This window comes from Pristiophorus japonicus, chromosome 6, assembly GCF_044704955.1.
Source record: "Pristiophorus japonicus isolate sPriJap1 chromosome 6, sPriJap1.hap1, whole genome shotgun sequence".
NCBI classification, from domain to species: domain Eukaryota; kingdom Metazoa; phylum Chordata; class Chondrichthyes; family Pristiophoridae; genus Pristiophorus; species Pristiophorus japonicus.
The window spans coordinates 48905957-48931553 of record NC_091982.1 but is presented as its reverse complement, the minus strand read 5'-3'; the positions used below and the strand labels follow the sequence as shown (position 1 = coordinate 48931553).

Sequence of the window (25597 nt, the reverse complement as noted above, 5' to 3'; positions counted from 1 at the left end):
TCGAGGGAATACAATCCCAGTCAATGCAACCTGTCCTCATAATTTAACCCTTTTAGCCCTGGTGATGTTGTTTAAGGAATAAATATTGGCCAGGACACCGGAGAAAATTCCCTTGCTCTCCCTTGAAATAATGCTATGGGATCTTTTATGTCCACCCAAGAGGGAAGATGGGACCTCTTTTAAAGTCTCATCCGAAAGGCGGCACCTCTGACAGTGCAGCACTCCCTCAGCACTGCACTGGAGCGTCAGCCTAGATTATGTGCTCAAGTCTCTGGAGTGGGTCTCAAACCCATGGCCTTCTGTCTCAGAGACGAGAGTGCCAACCACTGAGCCATGGCTGCTTGCGAGGGACACAAGGTCTGGTTCCTAGCTAGACCAAAACTTTGCTATGATCAGTGTCGGCAGTTCTAGGCCAGCCTGCTAAGCAGAAAGGCTCAGGGCATCACAGTGCTCCTCAATAGGCAAGTGTTTGTGAATTTCAGAAAAAAACACGACGGCCTATTTTGTCTGGCACATTCCAAGAACACCGTCTGCTGGGCAATTAAAGGGCTACTGTCCTCAAGACTCTGACATTTGCAAGTCAGAAATTCCCAACTGGGACAAATGGTATGGTTATTACTACAGAATTTTAACAGCATCATCACACTGAAGTACTGTTTAAACATGTCAGAAAGAACATTGTCTCATCATTTTAAGCTGCTCCAAGCCATCTACGGCACAGAAGGAGGCCATTCAGCCCATCGTGTCCATGCCAGCCGATAAAGAGCTATCCAGCCTAACCCCACTATCCAGCTCTTAGTCCGTAGCCTTGTAGGTTATGACACTTCAAGTGCATATCCAAGTATTTTTTTTAATGTGGTGAGGGTTTCTGCCTCTACCATCCTTTCAGGCAGTGAGTTCCAGACCCCCACCACCTCCTGGGTGAAACAATTTGTCCACAACTCCCCCCTAATCCTTCTATCAATTACTTTAAATCTATGCCCCCTGGTTGTTGGCCTCTCTGCTATCTATCCACTCTATTTAGGCCCCTCATAAGTTTATATACCTCAATTATGTCTCCCCTCAGCCTCCTCTGTATCAACTAAAACAACCCCAGCCTATCTAATCTATCCTCATAGCTAAAATTCTCCAGCCCTGGCAACATCCTCGTAAATCTCCTCTGTACCCTCTCTAATGCAATCACATCTTTCCTGTAATGTGGTGACCAGAACTGCTGCAGTACTCTAGCTGTAGTCTAACTAGTGTTTTATACAGTTCAAGCATAACCTCCCTGCTCTTATATTCTAATATGTTGTTGTGTGTAATCATTATCTCGGTGAAATGGCAAGAAAAGTTTTAAAAATACATTTATGCTTTTATTCACTTCATTTCTACCTTCACCTCAATGGAATCAATTCTTTAAATACAGCAAAAGTGATCACAGAGCAAACCAATGCCTGTACTGCCCTGATCTCCAGCTAAACAGAGTCTTAATGTAGATAAGTGTTTTCGTGGGGAAAAGGGAGGCCATGCCACAATAGGCGATGAGGTTGGCAAAGAGAATTCACAAAAAAAAACTGTGTATACTGGCAACAAGAAACCTTTTTATTTAATCCATTAACTAAAAATTGATTTAAAAGCTATTTAAATGGAGCATAGCCATCAGGAACTCCGAGCTCAAAAGTGGTTAAAAATAGTTGCTTTGTTATCTAGAGATGGCTCACAACAAAATTCACACCTTATGGCTGCTGGGTTAGAATGAAAGTTCTCTTCCCACCATATGACTTGCAGGCCAGAAATTCCTGTCAGAAACAGTGGCCACCTTCGGGAATTAAAGTCTCCAGCAAACACAATTGATACAACACATGCATTTTTGAAAGGCATTATTTTCATACAAGGCTTTCCAATGAAGGTTGCCTTTTCACGTTGAAATAAACTATACAAAAGGACCATATTTCTGCAGTCATATATTTTAATATAGCTGCTGTGTATGTGCAGGAATTTCTGTCTCCCAAGCCAAATATTCCAGACGACCGCTCGCCTCTGACAGGTTAGAAGAGGTACAAACCTGGAAATAGTTCACGCGCAGCATTTTATTTTTGAAGTAATCTTACCGGTGAATGCTGAAGGCTGCCCTGCAGTCTCAGTTGGTGCAGTCGTAGCTTGTTTTGAAATTGTATCTGCACAGAGGGCGACTGCTGAGTGGGCCCAGGCTGCGGGGATTGTTGCACTGCCGAGGTCGGTTGCTGCATGTAATGCACCACAGCGGACTGACTCTGGCCACCAGCCACCTGCGGCATCTTCTGAGCCGACAGATCGGGGTCGAAATGCGACAGCGGCTTGGTGTTGCTGAACGAAAGCTGCTCCGAAGGCATGGCGTTCTCATTCACGGAGCCCTGGCTCAGAGCGGCTTGCTGCTGCACCATCATGATGCGGTTGGGCTGGCTCGGCGGCACTTTATTGTACAGGTAGTTTTGCATGGCACCGGCAGGGTTGCTCTGGGGAGGAATGTTGGGCAGCATTGCATTGGGAGGGCTGAACGGCTGCTGATGCAGGGAGGGACTGGGGAGTTTGTCCGGTCGGTAGGGTGGGGATGGCCCAGAGGAAGGAACTGGAGGCCAGTTTGCTGCCTGGCCCTGCTGTGGGTGTGACTGTTGGGAAACGGAGCGCTGATGCTGGCTCGCTGCGATCTTCTTTAGCTGCTGTGCGTGGGACAATTCGTGCCAGTTGGCCCCAACTCGGCTGGCACCGGTGCCCGACAATAATGCTGGCTGGGCCTGGCTCGGAGTTTGATTCTGAGGTGCTGACGACATGGGCAATGGCATTGGATTGGGTGGAGCTGATAATGGATACGATGTGCCTGCAGAGGGGGGCCTCCTCTGAGGAGACCCCCCAGGTGCCGGATTGTAATTGGGAGAAAATTCTCGGTTCGGTATGGGGTTCTCCAAGTGAGAAGCTGCTTGAGGAGATGGCTTACGAGTACTGCTTTGATTCGCTTGTACAAGGCCCAGGTTCAGAGGGTCACTCCTGTTCAAAATGTCAAGATCGTTTAAGGGAGGATTCGGCATATTTGTCAATTCCTCCAATAGATCCTCCAAGTCCTGATCCATCGTTTGCATATTGTTAGCTCCTTTGGAGTCAAATGAGAACATGCCGTGTCCATCCCCCACATTGGGTTTCATCTCTGTATTGGACGTCACAGCGAACTGTGAGCTAATATCATTCCCGTTTGCTTGGCTGCTACCCAGGAGTCCTGCGTTGGGGCCCGGCGTGACACAGCCCAAAGATGGCCCCATGGAGGCAGAAGTCTGCAGGGCCTGGCCACGGTGGCCAATCGGCAGCGAGGAGTTTTGCACATCTGGGCGAAGGACACTGGAGGGGTCGCCCGGACCCATCGGGAGACTGACATCATCGAGACAGATCCTTTTAACCTCGCCCGCGAATGCGCCGTCGGAAAGTTCATTGATTTTCTCGTGGGTGGCGGGCGAGCCATTGCTTTCCAACTTTCTCTTTATTGATCCTTGCAGCTGAAAGAAAAGAGAAAAGGACGACGTTGAGGTTAGGTCAGCTTTTGGAGGACAATAAATGCGCAGTACGGTCAAATAGTTCCCTCACAGCTCATCCCCAATCCAGACGCAAAACTGATCTACAGGAGTAATCTGCTGCAAGGATTCATTATTGCTCCTCATTCTCACAGGCTAAATTCTTTATCAGTGCATGTCTGTCGCCTCAGTCCCGCGACATACTGAACATACTGTACAGTAAGGCACCACAGTTTATAAATTCAGTCAACATATTCAACTAAATTGTGCAAGTCCTTCATCTTACGAAGCAAAGTATACATCTATTGGACAATCTGTACTAGATAAGGTGGATACAAAGGAAAACAATATATTGATGCATGCACAGAACAAGTAATTGCAATTAAAAATGGGTCACACTTAACATAACCTCGAATGCGACGTCAATTATTGGCAAGAAACCAGGTCAATACGCTACTGATAAAATGGATAACAAGGGAAACAGCATCAAGAAGCTGAACTTTACACAGCGAGTTGTTAAGAGCATGGAATGTCTTGCCACACAGTGTTACTGAGGTACAGACTGTCCTATCTTTTAAAAGGAAGAGTAGATAAACATTTGGAGCAGAGGAAGATACAAGGACAGAGCAGGGCAGTGAGATTAGTTTTGGATGGCTCTAACAAGGAGCCCGCATGGGCACAATGGGCCAAACGGCCTCCATTAGTGCTGTAAACCTCCTTGGTTCTATGTTATCATGGAACAATCACTTTTAGGAATGCTAAAGGGTTCATTTACACGGCCACTGTAAAGTCAGTGTGAAGTGGTACCATGACGCAGCCCGAATCCAGAGTTAAGGCTCCACATGACATTGGAGTGAGCCTCACTGGGAGGAGGAAATCACGCTCGTGGCCATGTCAGCCCTTAACATCCAGTTTACGCAAGTTTACTGTTGGTGCGAAGCCGAAACTGTTTCACACCAATGTCAAGTTAGTATTTTAAACCTATGTTTGTGACCGATTACTGTCTGGATAGTCACCCTTTTCTCTCTCACATCCTATATTGCCGCTGGCATTGGTGAATATAAGAATTATAGAATGGTTACAGCACAGAAGGAGACCATTCGGCCCATCGAGCCCGTGCTGGTTCTCTGGAGGAGCACTTTCCCCGTAGACCTGCAAATGTCTTTCCTTCGGGTACTTATCCAATTCCCTTTGAGAACCACAATTGAATTTGCCTCCACCACCCCTTCAGGCAGTGCATTCCAGATTCTAACCAATTGCTGCGTAAAAAAGGTTTTTCTTATGTTGCCTTTGATTCGTCTGCCAATCACCTTAAATCTGTGTTCTTGGTTCTCGACCCTTCCGCCAATGGGAACAGTTTCTCTCTATCTACTCTGTCTAGACACCTCATGATTTTGAACATCTCCATCTAATCTCCTCTCAACCTTCTCTGCTCCAGGGAGAACAACCCCAGCTTCTCCAGTCTAGCCACGTAAACGAAGTCCCTCATCCCTAGAACCATTCTTGTAATTAAAACAAAAGAAAGGAAACATTCTTACACATTGATATAGAGACAAAAGCAATTATTTTTCCCTCTGGTCTCTCAGGTGATGGTCCATGCTCAACTAAAAAGGGGAGAGGCAACCAAGATAATTGACAAAATATCCAGAGGGGGAAATGAGGTGAATTTGTTTTTACCGCAGTGAGTTATGATCTGGAAGGCACTGTCTGAAAGGGCGGTGGAAGCAGATTCAATCGTAACTTTCAAAAGGGAATTGGATATATACTTGAAAACGAAAAATTTGAAGGTCTATGGGGAAAGGACGGGGGAGTGGGACTAATTGGATAGCTCTTTCAAAGAGCCGGCATACGCACGATGGGCCTCGTTTTGTGCTGTATGATTCTACCTTTAAGGTAGAAAAACATGCCAAGGCACTTGAACCAGTTACTCACCCTGTTAAGTACTATTCTAACTGACGGAAGCATGCAAGCAAAACTCTGGTCGACTCTCACATGGATGTCTGCCTCTTTGAGAAGAACCTCCCACGGGCAACCTGGCAAAGATTAGGAACCCGCTGAGTGGGGAACTGACATGACTACAAGTACCAGCAATTTGTAGCGCAGAGCACTCTAGTCTGAAGTCTGAACATCTGACTTGAATATCAGTTTTAATGTTCACATCCAGGTTAAATCCAAACCTGTCACAGCAGTGCACCATACCTTAACTCCAGTTACCAGTATTATCTGAAGGGCCTCCTTGGAACAGAAAACCATCCTGCAGGCTGAACCATTTCCAACCACTGCAAGTCCAAACAATCTTTTTGTTTGTGATCTTAAATACCAAGGCTCAAAAGTGCATTTTAAAATGTTCTAAAAACAGCACGTAGAAAGGCCTTACATTATTTTTCTTTTGACCAGTTAGAAACAGTGCTATGATTACACAATTGGGCACTTGCCTTGTAGTGACTTGTTAAAGAGGATGCTCCTGGAGGTTTCTGCAGTGCATTTGGCTGGCTTTCTCTGCAATCTTACATGCATTACATAAGAATGTACAAGAAACAGGCCATTAGTCTATGCTCCACACAAGCCTCCTCCCACCCTACTTCATCTAGCCCCATCAGCATAACTTTCTATTTCCTTTCTCCCTCATGTACTTATCTAGCCTCCCTTTAAAGGTGTCCATGCTATTCGCTCGACTACTCCATGTGGTAGCAAGTTCCACATTCTAAACACTTCCGAGGTAAAGAAGTTTCTCCTGAGTTCCTAATTGGATTTATTAGTGACGATCTTATATTTACGATCAACGTTCCCTGCACGGCGGTACAGCCCAGTGTCAGCTTTTCCAATGTTAAGTTACGCGCATGTGCAAAACTATAAAGCGGCCACGCACCCCCCAAAAATTAGGGGGATTGCTTATGGACCTCTAGTTTTGAACCCCCCATAAGTGAAAACATCTTCTCTACATCTACCCCATCAAACCGCTTCATAATTTTAAAGACCTCTACTACGTCACCCCTCAGTCTTCTCTTTCTTTAGATAAAAGAGCCCCAGCTTATTCAGTCTTGTCAATAGATATAACTCATCAGTTCTGGTATCATTCTTGTAAATCTTTTTCCATTCTCCAATACCTCTATATCCCGTTGGTAATATGGAGACCAGAACAGTGCACAGTGTATTATGGAAATGTATGTTTATTAAAGACTGTACAAATATTGTGCTTACATATTGAACATGATCAATAGGTAGTGCACATAAGTAATTGTTATATTTAAAATAGTAAACCAACCAATATAGATTATAGACTGTCTTCTGTAACAGCACTCCTGCAGTTAAAAGAGTATAATGCAGTTTTCTTTCATATTTTTCCCCACATTTCCCCCACTGCCTCCCTTTATTCCCAAGGTCACTTTCTGTTCGCAGGCTGAGAGGAGGGCCTATATCCAGGCCTTTTAACAATATTTTGCAACCAGCTGCCAGGAGCTGTACAAGAATAGGCAGGGGCCACGCCCACTAAGTTTCATTTCCTCCCTGTGGAAAAGCACCTAGTACCTCCCTCCTCCCCTCCCAGCCAAGGTTGAAAATGCACCGTGAGGAAAATCTTCATCATGATTTAATAAAATCATAACTGAGGAGGAAGGCCATTCGGGCCCATCTTAATTCATAACATCCAGAGATATCTAACTGTTACCCCCATTGTACTATCCAATTGTTTCTTAAAGGATTCCAGGATTTATGCCTCCATTGCTCTATCTAAAATGTAACCCATACCTTGATCAATGTTTGTATAAAGAAAAATTTCCTGAAATTATCTTTTATTAGTTTGCACCCCTTTTATCCCTGGTTTATATTCCCACAGTTTAATTTAAAGTAATATTCTCGGTTAACTTTTTCTATATCCTTAACAATCTTGTATTCCTCCAAAACATCACCTCCTTGACACAAAAAAGCCTGTTCTCATGACCTTCCTCAATGCTCAGACCCTTGATACTAAGGATCAATCTCCTGGTTCTTCTCTGCACTGCTTCCAACACTTGAAAATCTCTCCCATTTCTTGGCAACCAGAATGGGATACAGTATTCAAGGTGCAGTCTGACCAAGTCACGACAAAGTCTGATCGTTATCTCCTCCCACTTGTATTCTACTGTTTTGGCATTGTAGTTCAACATCCTGGACATGTACTTGAAGAGGACTAATTTACATGGTTATGGGGAAAAAAGCTGAGGTATGGGACTAAATTGAACAGCTTTTTCAAAGAGCCGGCACAGGCACGATGGGCCGAATGGCCTCCTTTTGTGCTGTAAGATTCTATCCTATTTGCCTTGTTAATTGCTGCTCTGCATTGGTTAGACATATTCATTGTCGACTCGACTAAGACTCCTGGGTCCCCATCAGCTTTATCCTACGCTCTTCCAACACCATTCACGGAGTACGCATGTTTTTCCACATAAATACGGAGTATTTTTCCTTCCTATGCACAGTACTTTACAGTCTGCATTCAATGTTATTTCACATTGTTCTGTCCAACTCATTGTCATTTCTGTGCTGACTGTCACTTCTTCCAGTTCCACCATCCCTCCTAGTTTGGGGTCATCTGCAAAGATGATGCAAAACCTATCCTACTGATACATGCCACGCTCTCCTGGGCCACCCCACATAGGAACACGGCTCGGCCTTTCAGCCCCGCGAGCCTGTCCCGTCATTCAATTAGATCATGGCTGATCTGATACCTCAACTCCATTTACCTGCCTTGGTTCCATATCCCTCAATAGCTCCTACATTACAACAGGGACTACACTTCAAAAGTACTTCATTGGCTGTAAAGCGCTTTGAGACATCTGATGGTTGTGAAAGGCGCTATATAAATGCAAGTCTTTCTTTCACTGAAAAAAAATCTAACCGTCGCAGTTTTGACATTTTCAATTAACTACCCCTTTACCCAACCTTAACAGCTCTGTTTTTGGGATGGGGAGGGAGGAGTTCCACTTTTTCACTATCTTTTGTGTGAAGTATTGTTCCACTGCTGCAATTTCTTAAGGTCATTGCTTTCTTAGACCAGATCCACACCTACTCTACAGACAATAGCCACAACCTGGCAAAATGACTAACTGCTCACAATTTTAAAAGCCCCCCACCCCATCCATTTTTATCTCCACCACTCCATCATAGGCAGTCCCTCGGAATCGAGGAAGACTTGCTTTGGAGGACAAAACCAATAAGACCCTATCATGGGCCCATCATATCCCGATGTGATCTCTCATCATTTTTTTTGTAATATTAAGGGCGGGATCGACAGCAAGCATGATACACACAAAACAGCACAGCATTCGTCTGGCTCGACTGACTGGGCTGCTAGACTTACGAGTCAGCTATCTGGTATGCAGTGTGGGATGGTTGGTGTCACTGTACATGGACTCCGAATACCAATGCCTGAAAGCAGCCAAAGATGCTAATTGCACGCCACTTATCCCTGGCCGACGATAGAAAATCGAGCTGGCGTATGTGGAATTAACATAACAAATATTACAGACACCAGGTCAAATTGGAGTCTTGTCAGTGAAGAAAGGCAAGTTTCCGTCCGGTACAACTCTCGCTTCCAACAGGTTTGCATTCGTTTGTTGTACAAGTTACTGTGGCAACTAATTGCTCCCTGCAAAAACTGTAAAAACACTCATCCTTTGGTGATAACACTAAACTAGGCAAATTCTTGGCTGCATCTGTGCTGACACTACTTGGGCCAGAACTGTGCAGCATGCTAAGTTTTGTGGAGTTCCACAGAACTGTTATTTAATCACTTTTTAAAAAGGTAATTGGCTGGTTCCAATGAAGAAAAAAATCATTCTTTATCTTACCTTTCAATGAGATCTGAGTTACTTTGCCACATTTTAAACGCATTGCTTTAATCAAACTATCAAATTAATCACAATATCTCAACGAAATTAATGTCTTTACATTAAATTGGCTTGACTTCGTTTTTATTTTAAAGGGATTATTTGGTGCATATTTTCTTTGGCCATGGCTTAATTTTGGACTTCTAGTCTATTTAGGAGCTCCTGGGAGTGTTTTTTACTTGCACATATACTTCTGATTTTAAGCATTTCCTTCGAAGTACTGCCAATTATTTGTTTTAATTTGAATGGCTAAGTGCTGACTAAATTGGCTGGCAGCACATTTCCAAAGCTTTAAACTTACTTTGTGCAGTGGGAGGGAGACCATGATATTGCTTAATCAATAAAAGAGAACAATAATTTTTTTTTAAAAAGGCCACAGCTACAAAACATGTAACCTTTCAGTGGCCTCGCTTCAAAACAAAAACAAGCTTTTCCCCTCGCAAAGGGTGAATAAAAATATATTCCACATGTGCACGTTTTTCCAATGCTGGAACCTATTTCTCATGTGCCACTGCTGGCCTATTTGGAAGTACCGCCCAGTCAGCCACTTGTGGCTGCCAGTTACTCACTTCTTCCCAGCTTGCCCCTCACCTGTCTTCAGATCGCACGCTCTCCCACCCTCACTCTGCCCGATTGCCTCTTCCCTGGAGCCCCATCCTCCTGACTGCTCGCCATTCCGGTTGCCCGATGTGAACAGTGAGTACTGCAATCGTACACTCAGCCCTTAATGAGCTGGATATCTGATGGGCCGCAGCACTGATGGCAACAGCTCCCTGACTATCCACCTCGGTGGCAATTTCAGACCCCATCAAATTCGCATCACATGTTAGATAGAGGGGGATAGAGTATAAAAGCAGAGAAGTCCTGCTACAACTCTACGGAATATTGGTGAGACCACACCTGGAGTACTGCGTACAGTTTTGGTCTGTGTATTTAAGGAAGGATATACTTGCATTGGAGGCTGTTCAGAGAAGGTTCACTAGGTTGATTCCGGAGATGAGGGGGTTGACTTATGAGGATAAGTTGAGTAGGTTGGGCCTATACTCATTGGAGTTCAAAAGAATGAGAGGTGATCTTATTGAAACTTATAAGATAATGAGGGGGCTCGACAAGGTGAATGCAGAGAGGATGTTTCCACTGATAGGGGAAACTAAAACTAGGGGACATAGTCTTAGAATAAGGGGCCGCCCATTTAAAACTGAGATGAGGAGAAATTTATACTCTGAGCGTTGTAAATATATGGAATTCTCTGCCCAGAGAGCTGTGGAGACTGGGTCATTGAATAAATTTAAGGTGGAGATAGACAGATTTTTGAGCAATAAGGGAGTAAAGGGGGAGCAGGCAGGGAAGTGGAGCTGAGTCCATGATCAGATCAGCCATGATCTTATTCAATGGTGGAGCAGGCTCAATGGGCCAAATGGCCTACTCCTGCTCCTATTTCTTATGTTCTTATGTTTTTATGTTAGCCATGGCTCAGTGGGTAGCACTCTTGCCTCTTGAGATATTAGGTTGGAGGTTCAATGTCCCACTCTAGAGACCTGAGCATAAAATCTAGGCTAACACTCTAGTGCAGTACTGAAGGAATGCCGAAGGTCTTTCGGAAGCGACGTTAAACCGAAGCCCCATCTGCCCTCGCAGGTAGACGTAAAAGACCCCATTGCACTATTTTGAAGAAGAGCAGGAGGGTTCTCAATATCCTGGCCAATATTGATCCCTTAACCAGCATCACTAAAACAGATTATCTCTTCATCATATTGCTATTTGTAGAACCTTCCTGTATGCAAGTTGGCTGCTAAATTCCTTACATTACAACCATGACTACACTTCAAATAGTACTTAATTGGCTGTAACGTGCTTTGGGATGTCCTGAGGTCATGAAAGGCGCTATATAAATGCAAGATATTTCTTTTCTTTCAAAAAGCAACTACTTTAAAGCAAATATACCAGTATTGGTGTCAACAAAATACATGACATAATGCTGGTTAATTTGGAATTAATTATCTTGTATTTATCTGGCACCTTACACGTGCTCAGGAAAAGTAATTCATAGCCAATTAATGACTTTTGAGGTGTATTCACTTTGTTGTGTAAGCAAATGTGACAAATAATTTCCACACAGCAAGTCCCCAAAAACAGCAAGCCCCCACAAACAGCAATGAAATAAAAGTCATGTTAATGCATTTTTGGTGAGATTGGTTGAAGCACAAATATTGGCTAGGATGCCAGTAAAACTCGCCTGCTCTTTTTCCATGTAGTGCCATGGGATCTTATGTCCATTTGAACACCTCACCCGAAAGACTGCCTCCTGCAATGCAACACTCCCCAGTACTGCAGTGAAATGTCAGCCGAGATTACATGCTCAAGAACTGGAGTAGGGTTTGAACCCATGATCTTCTAACCAGGCGGTAACTGTAAGCAAGTAAGCCAAGCTAACACAAAGTAATCCATTGCCTCTGCAGACAATGTAACTCACTTCTTCCTACAGGTGCGAGCTCTAGTCCCAATGACCTCAATAGATTATTTTCCCTGATCTATATTCCGCAGCTGAACATATGACAATGTACATACTAATAGATGTAAAACCACAACACGCAACGTGGTTTAGAATAATGTTTTTTAATGTTACAAAATCAACCACGTGTCAGCATACTTTTATCCACACTCTTTGAGCCTTTGTAAAGCTATTTTATCCATCAGGACCAGAAAAAAAATGCAACATTTTCACTGTTGTGGTTGTAACTATTAATTAAAAAAAAACAGATGTTAATTGAAAGTTAGATGTTCTATGCCTTGCTGTTTTAATCTCTCAGTCATAAAACATACAATAACACGTCCAATACAGATGTTCCCATTAAAAAGTGAATGGCTTCCACAATACTGCACTGCTTCAGGGAATACACACCAACCCTGTACGCAGTAACACTCATAGGCGATCCCTCGAACGAGGATGACTTGCTTCCACAAGTTCACAGGTGTTTCGATGAAGGACCCGATGTTCCAGTCCTGAACTCCAATTGAGGGGGTGGAAGATGCCGGTGCGTGGATTTTTTTAACGTATGGTGACCGTTGCACATCAACCGCCACACGGACTTGACAGAGCTCGGTCTTGGTCCAGTGGCAAGGATTAACCAAGACGACTGGAGACCTGCTCTGCTGCACAGACCTAGCACGCACACATATCGCAGTGTGGGCTGGCCCATGCTGCCCCTGGGCCCAAGGCTCTTCTGGGCCCCGTACCCTCATCTGTCACACCTCCACCACGATCTCGCGCCGCTCCTCCGCCATAAACATTCACCACATCTCGCCTCAAACACTCGCCGCTCATCAGTCCTGACCTTCCCGCTCCTCTGTACCTGGGTCCTCCCGATGTTCCTGCCCACGCTCCAAAATGTCGACCAGGGTTTTGATGATGTCACCCAGTCGCCCATCTCAAAATCGTCGCACACTTGGGGCAGCTCGCGCTGGAGGTTGAAGTGGTACGCCACTCCAGCTCTTTTATGGCCTGACCTGCGGAGCTGTTCTCTCGCAGGTCGGGGGGCCATGATGTCCCAGGCCCGCCTCTCCAGCTCTTTTATGCTAATTGGCGCAACTGCTCCAGGTGGTGGCGAGCTCCACATTCTTAGCAATCAGGAGTGAAAAACTTTCTCCTGAACTCCTTATTGGGTTTATTAATGATTAACTTATACTTATGGAGCCTAGTTTTCGACTCCTCCACAAGTGAAAAAATCTTCAAAGCCTACGTATTGAACTCCTTCACAATTTTAAAGGCCATCAATTAGATCTTCTCCTTTCGAAAGAAAACAGCCCCACAGCCCGTTCAATCTTTTCTGATAGTTTTACCCTCTCATTTCTGGCATCATTCCTGTAAATCTTTTTTGCACTTTCCCCAGTGCTTCCATATCCTTTTTGTAATACAGAGACCAGAACTGTGCACAGTGTGCTAACTGTGGTCGAACCAAGGTTCTATACAAGTTTAACATAACTGCTCTGCTTTTGAATTCTATTCCTCTAGAAATGAACCCCAGTGCTTTATTTGCTTTTTTAACCTAGTTTGAAAGGTGTGAATCTGTACCTGCAGATTCCTTTGTGCTTGTTCCATCATTTAGATACTTATTTTCTAAGTTGTAGGTGGTCTGCTTATTCGTCCTGCCAAAATATTATACCTCACACTTAGCTATATTAAAATCGATTTGCCATTTACACGCCCATTCTGCAAGTTTGTTAAGCCCTTAATTTTGTCGCAGTCTTCCTCAACAATACTCCCAATTTGGTGTCACCTGCAAATGTTGATATTTTATTCCCAATTCGATTCCAACTAATTTTTGTAAATGGTGAACAACAGGTGGTCCCAGCACCAATTCCAGTGGAACACTGCTTGCCACCTGCCAGTCTGAGTAACTACCTTTAACTCCTACTCTCTGTTTTCTGTTTTGTAGCCAATTGGCTAATCACTGTGCTACTTGTCCCCGAGTCCGCGAGCTCTGACCTTAGTAATGGCCAATATTCGCTGTAATTTTTTTTGGTGCATGCCGGCTGCGTGGATCCCCTGGAGCGCATTGGCAATTACTCTGCTATGTGGTGCCTTATCAAAGGCCTTTTCAAAGTCAGTCCATGTATATTGCATTCACTACATTACCCTTCTCTACTCTTTCTGGTACTTCTTCAAAGAATTCAATAAGGTTGGTTAAACATGACCTTCCATTTTGAAATTTGTGCTGACTATTCTTTATTATATTTTTGGTTTCTAGATGTTTTTCTATTACATCTTTGAATAAAGATCACAATATCTTTGCTACCACCAACGTTAAGACAAAGTGTCTTACATTCCTTAACTTTACATTAGCCATAATCATCTTTTCTTTCCGACCCCACCTACTGCTTTTATTTGTTAAACTTATGGCCGTAATTTTCCGGGGTGGATGCGGGCGGCGGGTCGGGTGTTATTTTTGACAGCGGTCGGGAACCCACTGTCATCTCACTCCCACGCACCTTTCCCCCAGGCGCATCTGTCATCGTGGAACCGACTGGCAGCACCGGGGGCCCAACTGAGATGATTATCAGGTACTTCACAGGCACTCAAGAGCCTTTTTTCACTTACTTTTTAAATTTCCCTGCATGACATGGGATTCACGCAGCTCGGGAATCACGTCGGTCAACCTGAGGCAGGAGTTCCGTGGCCATTGTTCCAGCTGATTACTTGACAGCATGAAATAAACACTGCACCACTCATAGTGACATAAGCAGATACATCCAAGTAGGAATATAGACAATATCACATATTCCTTTTCTAAAAAACTGGATTGCCAACTAGAAGTCCTCAGGGAAATTGGATGGGTTATGCCCCAGCCACAGGTCCACTGATATTTCACTCGTTCATTTCCTCACTTCCCTGCCATGCCACAAAATGGAACATTTCATAAAAGTCCTGCTCTAAAGACACAAGCATACCTGCTTTTGGTGAATCGAGGTGGAGAGCAACGATGGTTAAGAATTCCACTGGACCATCTACACCTTCTGATTGAAGGAGCATGCATGGTAAGAGCTATTGAAAGTGAGGTCATCCCTATCTCTTCTGCTTTAGTTGAAAAGAATCTCAATACCAACATGGACAACTTAAATCATTTGTCAGTGATGGAAGATCAGAAACAAGGCCTGGATTTTACAAATAAAAACTTGTTAAGCCGAAAGGAGGAGATCATGTTCTCAAACACCACAATTTTGTTTTCAGTTTCAGCGACACTCCATTGAAAATAATTTTATGTGGGAGAAAGATACATAGGAGTTTGTTCAATAGTTCATGCAAGTTTGCAGTATGAACCCTGAGATGGATCAAAGATTAGATCAATTTACCAGGGGGGAAATCTATGTTAAAGAAAAGATCTGGTTGCAGAGATTTTTGAGCATTGATCTGAGCTGCACTTCTGCAGATGAAAGATGATCAAGATTACGTAGGTCCTAGTTTGAGTGCATCAAGATTTTTTATTTTAAACTCTGAAACTGGTGCCTCGTCTAGATTATAAAATAAACACACAGTTTCAGTGTAGATAGATTGATTGATCGCCTCAATCCTGGCTGAACACAAGGAAGAGTACTGCTTTATGCTGGATGGATGGATAAGGGGACCGATTGAGGTCAGGACCTGTTATGTGTTGACAGGTGACTCTTCAGTGTGTAAACGCTTCCTCCCCTCAATCAGCTAACTAATCACAAGTCTGATTTCTGGCAGTCATACAGGGCATATAAAAATCAATTCATGAAACAAAAACAGTGTGTCATTTATAATGGCCACCAGGAATTGGACTTCCCAGTATCTAACTTGGAAATATTGTATGTTCTGTATATGAGCCACCTTGCTGCTGCAGTCACATAATATTAAACAAGGGGTTTAACTAAAATATTGATTGCTGGGTGGTCGTTGCAGTTTTAAAAGATTACGAAATTCCTTTGTATGCAATTAAGAAATAAAAAGAATCGCTAACCACAGCAATGTTCTCCATAGGCTCTTTACAGTCATACTGGAGCATTAGCCTGGGTTCCACACATCTCAAACCCATCAGAAATGGCTGGCAGGTATAGCACTCGGGCTTTCAAACTGTGCACTATGAAAAGATTATCGTATCTAAAGTTCTTGGAACATCTGGTGTTTCACAGGAGAACTATGAAGTAAATCATAATGCACCCTAAATCCCCAAACACTGAGCAGGTCATTAATCTATTATTAGTGCACACTAAAACGTGCCACAGGAAAAAAAAGTAATTGGAGTCCATTTCAAAGCCAGTGACATACATAACGTTTGCTTTTCCTTCTTTTCAGTTATGCTTTCCCGCAGTTATATTTTTAAATGAAAGCTCCACTGTAATCAGCCTTTGTTTAAATCCACCAATATTGATGATGTATTAAGTATCCTGCAAAGCACTGCATGTGCTGTGTTGTACTGCGAACCCTTGATTCTTGTCCCCAGTTAGCTGTGCTGCTATGTAACAGCAGTGAATAGTGCCATGCTATGCAATCCATTTAAAAATTAATTCCTTTTTTTTTGCTCGCCGCATTCTACATGCAAATAGTCTTATAAACACATTTACATGCCGGAGAGCCTGGCTTGCTGGCTGGCTTTGTTTCACAAATTAAAATGGCTACAATCTACTTGCGCAATGAAGAGAAAAAAAAATACTTGAACTATTTTCCATTTGAAAAAAATATAATCTCTGTTTCCCGATAAAAAAAACAAACTTGCTTCACGCCTCCGATGTGTTGGGCCTGAGAGATGCTTTCTCTTGCCTCTTCCAGCCACAAGTGCAATGCAGTGAGTGGCCCATTGCTAGCTGGGTTGTTACGGTGGGATATTGCTTTCTGGCATTTGCATATCTCACTTCACTGAGGGCTTAACTTAGCCCATCAAGCACAGCTCCAGTCAGTGGACCAAGGAACACCAAGTACTGTTAATATTAAACCATGCAAAACCGGGATTGGCTGGTACAATGTTTTCGACTCGACCTTGTTCTTTTGGGAACTGGACTGGAGCCCATATATCCTGATGGGATGCATGTCTCTTCTCTCAGATGGCTGATAGGGGCCTAACTGAAGTGAGACTAACCAGTTTTGACTCAATTCCGAGTGATCGGATATCTGTAGCCAAAGACTATTTAAGTTGCATGGTAGAACTTCACTCAAAAAACACAATAAAGCCTAATTAGTGGGGGGGGGGGCAAGTTATGGTGAAGTGGGAATGGGAAAAGGTGTAGATTGCTCATCTTAAGACAAGGTTAAGACACATTTTTGAGGCTGTGAAGAGCACGTTTTATTTTGCAGTAAGCTGGTATAGTCATATTTGGGGAGGTTTGGTACTGATCTTTGACACAGGGACAGGAGGAAGCCATTCAGCCCCTCGAGTCTGTTCCACCATTCAATGAGATCATGGCTGATCTGCGACCTAACTCCATATACCTGCTTTTGCCCCATATCCCTTAACACCATTGGTTACCAAAAAGCTATCAATCTCAGATCTAAAACTATCAATTGATCTAGCATCAATTGCTGTTTGTGGAAGAGAGTTCCAAACTTTTACCAGACTTCGTGTGTAGAAGTGTTTCCTAATTTCACTCCTGAAAGGTCTGGCTCTAATCTTTGAACTATGACCCCCAGTCCTAGACTCCCCAACCAGTAGGAAATAGTTTCTCTTTGTCTACCCTATCTCTTCCCTTTAATAACTTAAACATTTCAATCAAATCACTCCTAAACCACCTAAATTCTAGAGAATATAATCCTAATTTGTGTAATTTCTCCTGGTAATTTAACCCTTGAAGTCCGGGTATCACAAAGTATGTGTGTGTGTAGGGGGAGGGGGGAGTGGGGTTGGAAGAGAAACCTACGCACATTAAACCCAACTGATGCATGCTACTATTTCCAAAAATTAGCAATTCAATACAGACCAGGGACCGAACTTAGTGCCGCCTGAGTTTGACTGGTTTAGCAACAGAATAGATGCTACACTTATCCGCTATGCTGGAAAATGGGGGTTCAAATTCTCATTTTAAAAGAAATAGATTGTTTATTTTTTTTTAAACATCAAGAATATTTATTGCCAACTGAATCCAGGTTTATCTTTTGGTACCAGACATCCAAAAAGGAACTTTCTTTCCAATATAAAACTGACAGTCCTTAATAGATTGTTGACAACACATCCAACCCTTCAACTGTTGCAAAACAAACACCTTCTCTCACACCAAGGTGCTCAAGTGCGTGTGCAAAACTTCCAACAGTGCCATTGTGAAAATAGAACTAATACTTGTATGTGTGATGACCTTCCGACCGTAAACCCGATAGATTCACGATGGGCACTTTAAGAGCATTTGACAAACTTAACAGCGCCAAATCATGCTTTGCTGACTTGAAATGGACTTGAATGTGCCTTGAAGAGACACCTCACCTTGGTTGTTCAGTTTGCCGGATTAAAGTGCAATCAATGAAGACGCAACACCGTGCTCCATGGGCTGCACAGAAAGAGGCCAGTGGGGTTTCATCACAATGGATAGATAGATGCATGAGGCAGGATATGTAAAATGCAGCAGTGAGTGTGCAACTCAAAACTAAAAACACTCAAGTGGGTAACTGCTAACTTTGCAGTGTGAAGGAGGACATTTCAGTTCTGGAGGAGGTCATACGATTCTGAGCTTGCATTCTAGTGTGTGGTGTAAAACTGGCTTTCATCGATGTACTTCGAGTGCTTCACCTACAGATAGATAGAATTCTCCCACAAGATATGCCCAAGTGATACCATTTAGAATGCAATCACTCCTTGGCTTCCTTCCATAAATTTCCCTTTTGAGGTAGATCATGAGCCAACACACTAGAGTGGTAAAAGCCAGAAAGGTTCATATAATACTAGACAAACAAATATTAATATTGTCCCTTGGATGGGATTTGGTGGCCTGAACAGGCTGTATTACCTTCGTACTACAGGCTGAATTATCTTCGTACTAAATTTCAAGCATGCTATTCTAATCGCAGCAGAATGTCTAAGTAACGTTAGAATAAAATCTCCATGATCTCGCCCAAAAGTGGCATAACCTGAACAAATGACTATGATCTATGAAATATTCCCCATTAATGTTGATGAGTCCTTGATATAAATTTAATGTTAAAAATGCCACTGGTATACTTGCTTTGGAGGCAGTTCGGAGAAGGTTCACTAGGTTGATTCTGGGGATGAGGGGGTTGACTTATGAGGAAAGGTTGAGTAGGTTGGGCCTCTACTCATTGGAATTCAGAAGTATTGCGTATCTGTAAAGCATGCACTCCCATGTTCCGCCACCAGGGGACGCATCCCCTGAAGTCCCAAGGGATCCCAGCATCCCTTGGGAGCACTGTATATAAGCCGGCCCCTAAGACCTGTTCCTTACTCTGGAGTGCCTTAATAAAGACTGAGGTCACTGTTACTTTAACCTCCCTGTGTGCAGTCTCATCTGTGTTTGGAACACAATAAGAAGAATGAGAGGTGATCGTATCGAAACGTATAAGATTATGAGGGGGCTTGACAAGGTGGATGCAGAGAGGATGTTTCCACTGATGGGGGAGACTGGAACTAGAGGGCATGATCTTAGAATAAGGGGCTGCCCATTTAAAACAGAGATGAGGAGAAATTTCTTCTCTCAGAAGGTTGTAAATCTGTGGAATTCGCTGCCTCAGAGAGCTGTGGAAGCTGGGACATTGAATAAATTTAAGACGGAAATAGACGGTTTCTTGAACGATAAGGGATTATAGGGAGCGGGCGGGGAAGTGGAGCTGAGTCCATGATCAGATCAGCCATGATCTTATTGAATGGCAGAGCAGGCTTGAGGGGCCGTATGGCCTACTCCTGTTCCTATTTCTTATGTAAAGGAAGTAGGATTTAAACATTTAGCACTGTTGTACATAAAACTCTTGTTACCAAGGCAACGTGGGTCATGGGTCATAGATCAATACTAGTTCCACTCAGCCTACTTTTATTCAATTTAACAAGAATCCTTCAAACAAGATCCCCTTCATTTAAAATCCTCAGGCATTTTGGTATCAAAACAATTTTTTTTAAATATGCACCATTGCTGGCTTTATGCCACAGAGGCAATTACCAGTCACTCATGTTTCAGCTTTAGTTTTACCACAATGATATACTCTTCCGATCTCACATCATCTGTTTTGGTTGTGTAACATACAAACAGTTGAATAACCTGACCCAATATATGGTGATGATTTGGCATTTACTGAGATACATGTATTAGTTTTGCTAATCTGGCAGCTTGATTTATCCAGAAAAATGGGCAATTGCAACTGTGGTCAGATTTTTGAGTCATGACTGTATATGCTTCCATTTCCTGCCAGTCTAATTCACCTCCTGCCTTTTATTAATATTCTTGCAAAGGCAGAAACTACACCCAATTCTCTTTCCCAAACACACACAGTAATTGGGTTGTTGCGTTTGGTCTTTCACTTTGCTTTGATGCTCCAGTTATACGTTATTAATATGTAAAATTTAATTCACTTCAATTTTAATTTTAAGGTGTCAGCCATGGCTCAGTGGTAGCACTCTCGCCTCCGAGTACGAAGGTGCATGTCCCACTCCAGAGACTTCAGCACAAAATCTAGGCTGACATTCCAGTGCAGTACTGAGGGAGTGCTGCACTGTCAGAGATACCGTATTTTGGATGAGATGTTAAACCAAAGCCCCGTCTGCCCCCTCAGATGGACGTAAGGGATCCCACGGCACTATTTCAAAGAAGAGTTCTTCCTGGTGTCCAGGCCAATATTTATCCCTGAACCAAAATCACTAAAAAACAGATTATCTGGTCATTATGACATTGCTGTCTGTGGGAGCTTGCTGTGCGCAAATTGGCTACCACATTTGCTAGATTACAACAGTGACTACACTTCAAAAAAACTTAATTGGCTGTAATGCATTTTGAGACATCCTGAAAGGCACTATATAAATGCAGGTCTTTCTTTTAAATCTAATTTATTAATAACATTTAATATAAAATTGAAGTACTGCAGTACCTAAAAGAAACAGAATCTCCCCGACACTAATATGATACCTCACAAAGTCACGTGTACAAGTTAAATCCATCTGCTCTTTCCCAAGTAGTGTCCTGATAGTCGGACACGTGTGACCTGGATCTTGCAGCATTGCCATCCATCATCACACTGCTTGCTTGCTCAAGTTCTGTTCTGCATATTTGTTGGTGTGGGCGTACTGGTCATGCAGGGTGGTGTATTTGGTTCAAGATCTGGAGTTGAGGTGCCTCAGAATTGTGCAGTGCTGAGCAGTTAATAATTGTGCAACTAGCCATGGAGGAGTGAACTTCACATGAAGACCCGACTGAGGCTTAGCTGCTTGAAGGCTTTGGGGGCAAACAATATTTGAAGAGGGTTAACTTCCAAGCACAGCATTTGGGAGGCAGAACTGTAAATATTGTGATCAGAAATGCAGTTGGTTTTAGATCTCTGGTGCAGCGGTGTGATGTAGAGCGTTGGAAGCTATGAGAGAGGATCTTGTACACAAGGTCTCGTGAATAGCTGCTGGTGTTTGAAAATCACAGTCACTCGCTGAGGCACGGTCCCAGTCGATTTACAGAATGCATGCCGAGAAGTGGAATTCACAAGCAAAGCAGACACAAGTGAATCGTGCTGGCCGCATCACGAGTGACTCCCTATAAATTCATTATTACTCTTAACGTATATTTTGTTGCCATCACATCTCCAGTTCCCACTGTAAATGCAAGGTTCTTGACAAAGTGAGACAGTTTGGTTAGCGCAATAAGAATGTCACTGGATTACACCTCCAGTTGCTCAATTTAGGGTGCTCTATTCCCCTACTCTTTCCAATGGGGAATAGAATAGAAGGCAACAGGAGGATGCAGCATTGGACGAGATGAAGAGTGCCAAGGCAGAGGGAAGGACAGAGCGCTACTGGGAACTTAGGAACTAGAAGCAAGTGACTCGGGCTCAACAAAATAACCCTAGCAACAAAACAATCCTTCTAAAGAAGAAAGAACTTGCATTTATATAGCGCCCTTCACAACCCAAAGTGCTTTACTTTTGAATGAAATGCTGATGCTGTTGTAATGTGAGAGTAGCACACAAGCCTGATATACCACTGCTAAAAAAAAACATGTGTGGTAAAAATACCATCTCCCAGCCAAGGGATATAAATCTTACTGTTACATGTTCAAGATAACAGAATGCATCTTAGTTTAAGGCCACACATGTTGTACATTGGGATATTGTCCCAAAGCAGTAAACTTTGCATTGCTGTAACAGGATATCTCTCTTGCAAAGTCCTTGCATCTGGGAATGTAATGGTTTGCTGTTATACTTATGCTGGCTGAAAAGATGCATCAAAGGAACACACAGCTAACTAATGAAGCTCAACACCAAAGTCAAGAGGCTCTTAAATCAGGAATCCTCTCTCGGCTATGCCCACATAGGATTGTTAAGTATGGCTTCAGCGGCATTCAAACATAAAAGAAAGACTTGCATTTATATAGCGCCTTTCAGCAGGACCACGGGCATCACAAAGCACTTTACAGCCAATGAAGTACCCTTGGAGTGTAGTCACTGTTGTAATGTAGGAAACACGGCAGACAATTTGCGCACAGCAAGCTCCCACAAACAGCAATGTGATAACGACCAGATAATCTGTTTTTGTTATGTTGATTGAGCGATAAATATGGGTCAGGACACATAACATATAGACTGAATACCTTATTAAAGCTCCAACATGGTATTCCTCATCTTAAAAATGTATAAATTTCACAAATTCAAAGCCCCCTAGCCAGTGAGCTCGGCATTCCCCCAGGTTGGGTTAGAAGGGCCATCAGATAATGAAATACAGAACTGCAATCTCAGGAGTCAGCTTCTGAACTAAATGTGCAACGATATGGACAGTCAGATGGAATCGACCAGCTCTGTAATCACTATCTCCCCTCCCTCCCTCCCTCCCATTTTGCACTGGAGATGTAACAAAAAGACCCAATTAATTAATTACAGCAATTATGCTCCACCGATTCATTTCACAAACAGTGCGAGTAAGAGAGTCAAAATAGCGACTTATTTCAAAAAAAATAAATGACTTGGAGATTCTGTATGACTTGAAGGCGACGGGAAATCAAAATAAGCAAAAGAATTAAAACTTTTTCAGAAATAGAAACTACATAATGAATTTAATTGACTGTTTATGAGCTTAATCAAATGATTAATCTCTCTGTAGCTGAACACTGATTGTCATCTGTTAGTATCCCAAAGTTATACTGGGTGATAATATCTCTTGACATTTTGATTTATTGAGGAAGTAGCTCTGAACCTAATACATTATTTCAATATGACAGAATGAATTATTATGTAAAGTAAGCTGCTGTTATTCACTCTGCATTGTACTAAATTACAAAGTGGGCACACAGGCAGACATTTCCAAGCCTGTTCTGTCAGGCTGCAAACCAGAGTACACCAGCCCCAATCACCCCAACCTCCCATTTATTTTGTAGTTTCTCTTGACATTTTGTTACTGAAACCAGTTTTTTTTTCAATATATTAAAAAATTGCATCAACAATGAGCTCAATTGTAGCAGAATCCATTGCAATACAACAACTTGCATTTATATAGCTCCTTTAATGTCGTAAAACGCCCCAGAGCGCTTCACAGGAGCGTTATCGGGGCAAAAGTTTACACAAAGCCACATAAAGAGATATTAGGGGAGGTGACCAAAAGTTTGGTCCAGGAGGTAGGTTTCAAGAAGTGTCTTAAAGAAAGAGGGAGAGAGCATTAGAGAGGCAGAAAGGTTTAGGGAAGGAATTCCAGAGCTCAGAGCCTAGGCAACTGAAGGCAGCGATGCCAATGGTGCAGCGATTAAAATTGTGGATGAGCAAGAGGCCAGATTTGGAGGAACGCAGCTACCTTGGAGGGTTTGTGGGGCTGGGGGCGATTACAGAGATAGGAAGGGGCGCAGGTAAGGAGAGATTTGAAAACAAGGAATAGGCTTTTAAACCGAAGTCTTTGCCAGACAGGGAGCCAATGTAAATCAGTGAGGACATGGGTGAAGAATAAAGATGGATATGTCAATGTTCCAAAGGTAAAACCCAACCAAAACTCTGTGTCCAAGACCAAGTGAATCTGCCGTCTACATCTCAGCAGATTAATGAAAAATGAGCAAATCTAATTCACAGGCAAAGTACTTCAAAGGGGAACAGTCCTGCACATCAGGAACTAACACAAGAACGTAAGAAATAGGAGCAGGAGTAGGCCATTTGGCCCCTCGAGCCTGCTCCGCCATTCAATAAGATCATGGTTGATCTGATCATGGACTTAAGCTCCACTTCCCTGACTGCTCCCCATAACCCTTTATTCCCTCATTGCTCAAAAATCTGTCTATCTCTGCCTTAAATATATTCAATGACCCTGCCTCCGCAGCTCTCTGGGGCAGAGAATTCCATAGATTTACAACCCTCTGAGAGAAGAATTTCTCCTCATCTTAGTTTTAAATGGGCAGCCCCTTATTTTAAGACTATATCCCCTAGTTTTAGTTTCCCCTATGAGTGGAAATATCCTCTCAGCATTCACCTTGTCGAGCCCCCTCATTATCTTACAAGTTTCAATAAGACCATCTCTCATTCTTCTGAACTCCAATGTGTATAGGCCCAACCTATCCTCATAAGTCAACCCCCTCATCTCCGGAATCAACCTAGTGAACCTTCTCTGATGCAAACTAATGTCTCAAACCTCAGGTTAAAATCATCGGCAGCCCACCATTGTGCTATTGCAGCATCTACCACCCACGTCGCATCTCAAAAGATGCTCTTCACAGGACTCACTGGCCACACTAGGTTCTCACAGCTTACTCAGATGGTGCTTCCAAGGATTGTATTTTGTTTACACCGTTAACAGTGTTGGGTTACTGGAGAGTAGGTAAGCTGTGTAAAGCTGGGAGATGTTCGGATTGCTGCACTGTGCCCCCTCAATCAACAATGTAGGCACTTCCCCTGCCCTCACAGTCAGCACACGATTCCCAGCTCTAACAGTGGAAATTACAGGGCATCTCATGTCAACAGTCCCTTGTATTAACCAGTTATCTGCCTGTAGGTATCAATTACTTCCCATCCTGGCAGGTTGTCAATGGAAGTAAATGGAGCTGCAGTCTGAATTAGTCTGCCACCTGCAGATGTGGGCAGCAGATATTACCCCCTTAATGGTCACTTCTACATGGCCACATGCAGAGTTTGGAGACGAGCACGAGATTAAATCCAAAGCAATTGCACTGAAATGGCCAGCTCGAAAATCACAAAAGATATTCATTTCCTGGTTCCAGAAGGTTCATACTGAGTCAGGCGAGTATTACATAGGTGGACTGTAATCACTGCCATTACTATCGATGAGCCTGCAGTGAGCAGTTGTTCATCTTCAGCTCAAGCTGCATCACTGAACACAGCAACTTTGCAACTCCCAATAATTCAGTCAAGTGATTTTGTGTCTGACTGCGAAAGTTGGAGAGCTGGCTTGATTTTAAAATGTTCCATTTCTTGAAATAGACTGGAGCTCTTGGAGCAGAACCATCAGGAATCGCAGCCTAATAAATGTTGTTGTACGTCAGCATTAAGTTAAGAATACTATTGGGCAGTGGCTATAGGTTAGGTGTCTGTTCGAGCTACCTGTTTAACTGGATACTTAAGTTCTTATTTACCAA

At 43.1% G+C, this 25597-nt stretch overlaps 1 protein-coding gene across 1 annotated transcript in view; it reads right to left on the bottom strand.

Annotated features, from left to right (window-relative positions):
- Nucleotides 1–25597, bottom strand: part of LOC139265142 (mastermind-like protein 2) — a 127994-nt gene that overhangs the window by 66138 nt on the left and 36259 nt on the right. The window contains exon 2 of the mRNA XM_070882056.1: nt 2094–3506. Within this exon, the coding sequence (XP_070738157.1) occupies nt 2094–3506 (1413 nt within the window). The remainder of the gene's footprint in view (nt 1–2093; nt 3507–25597) is intronic.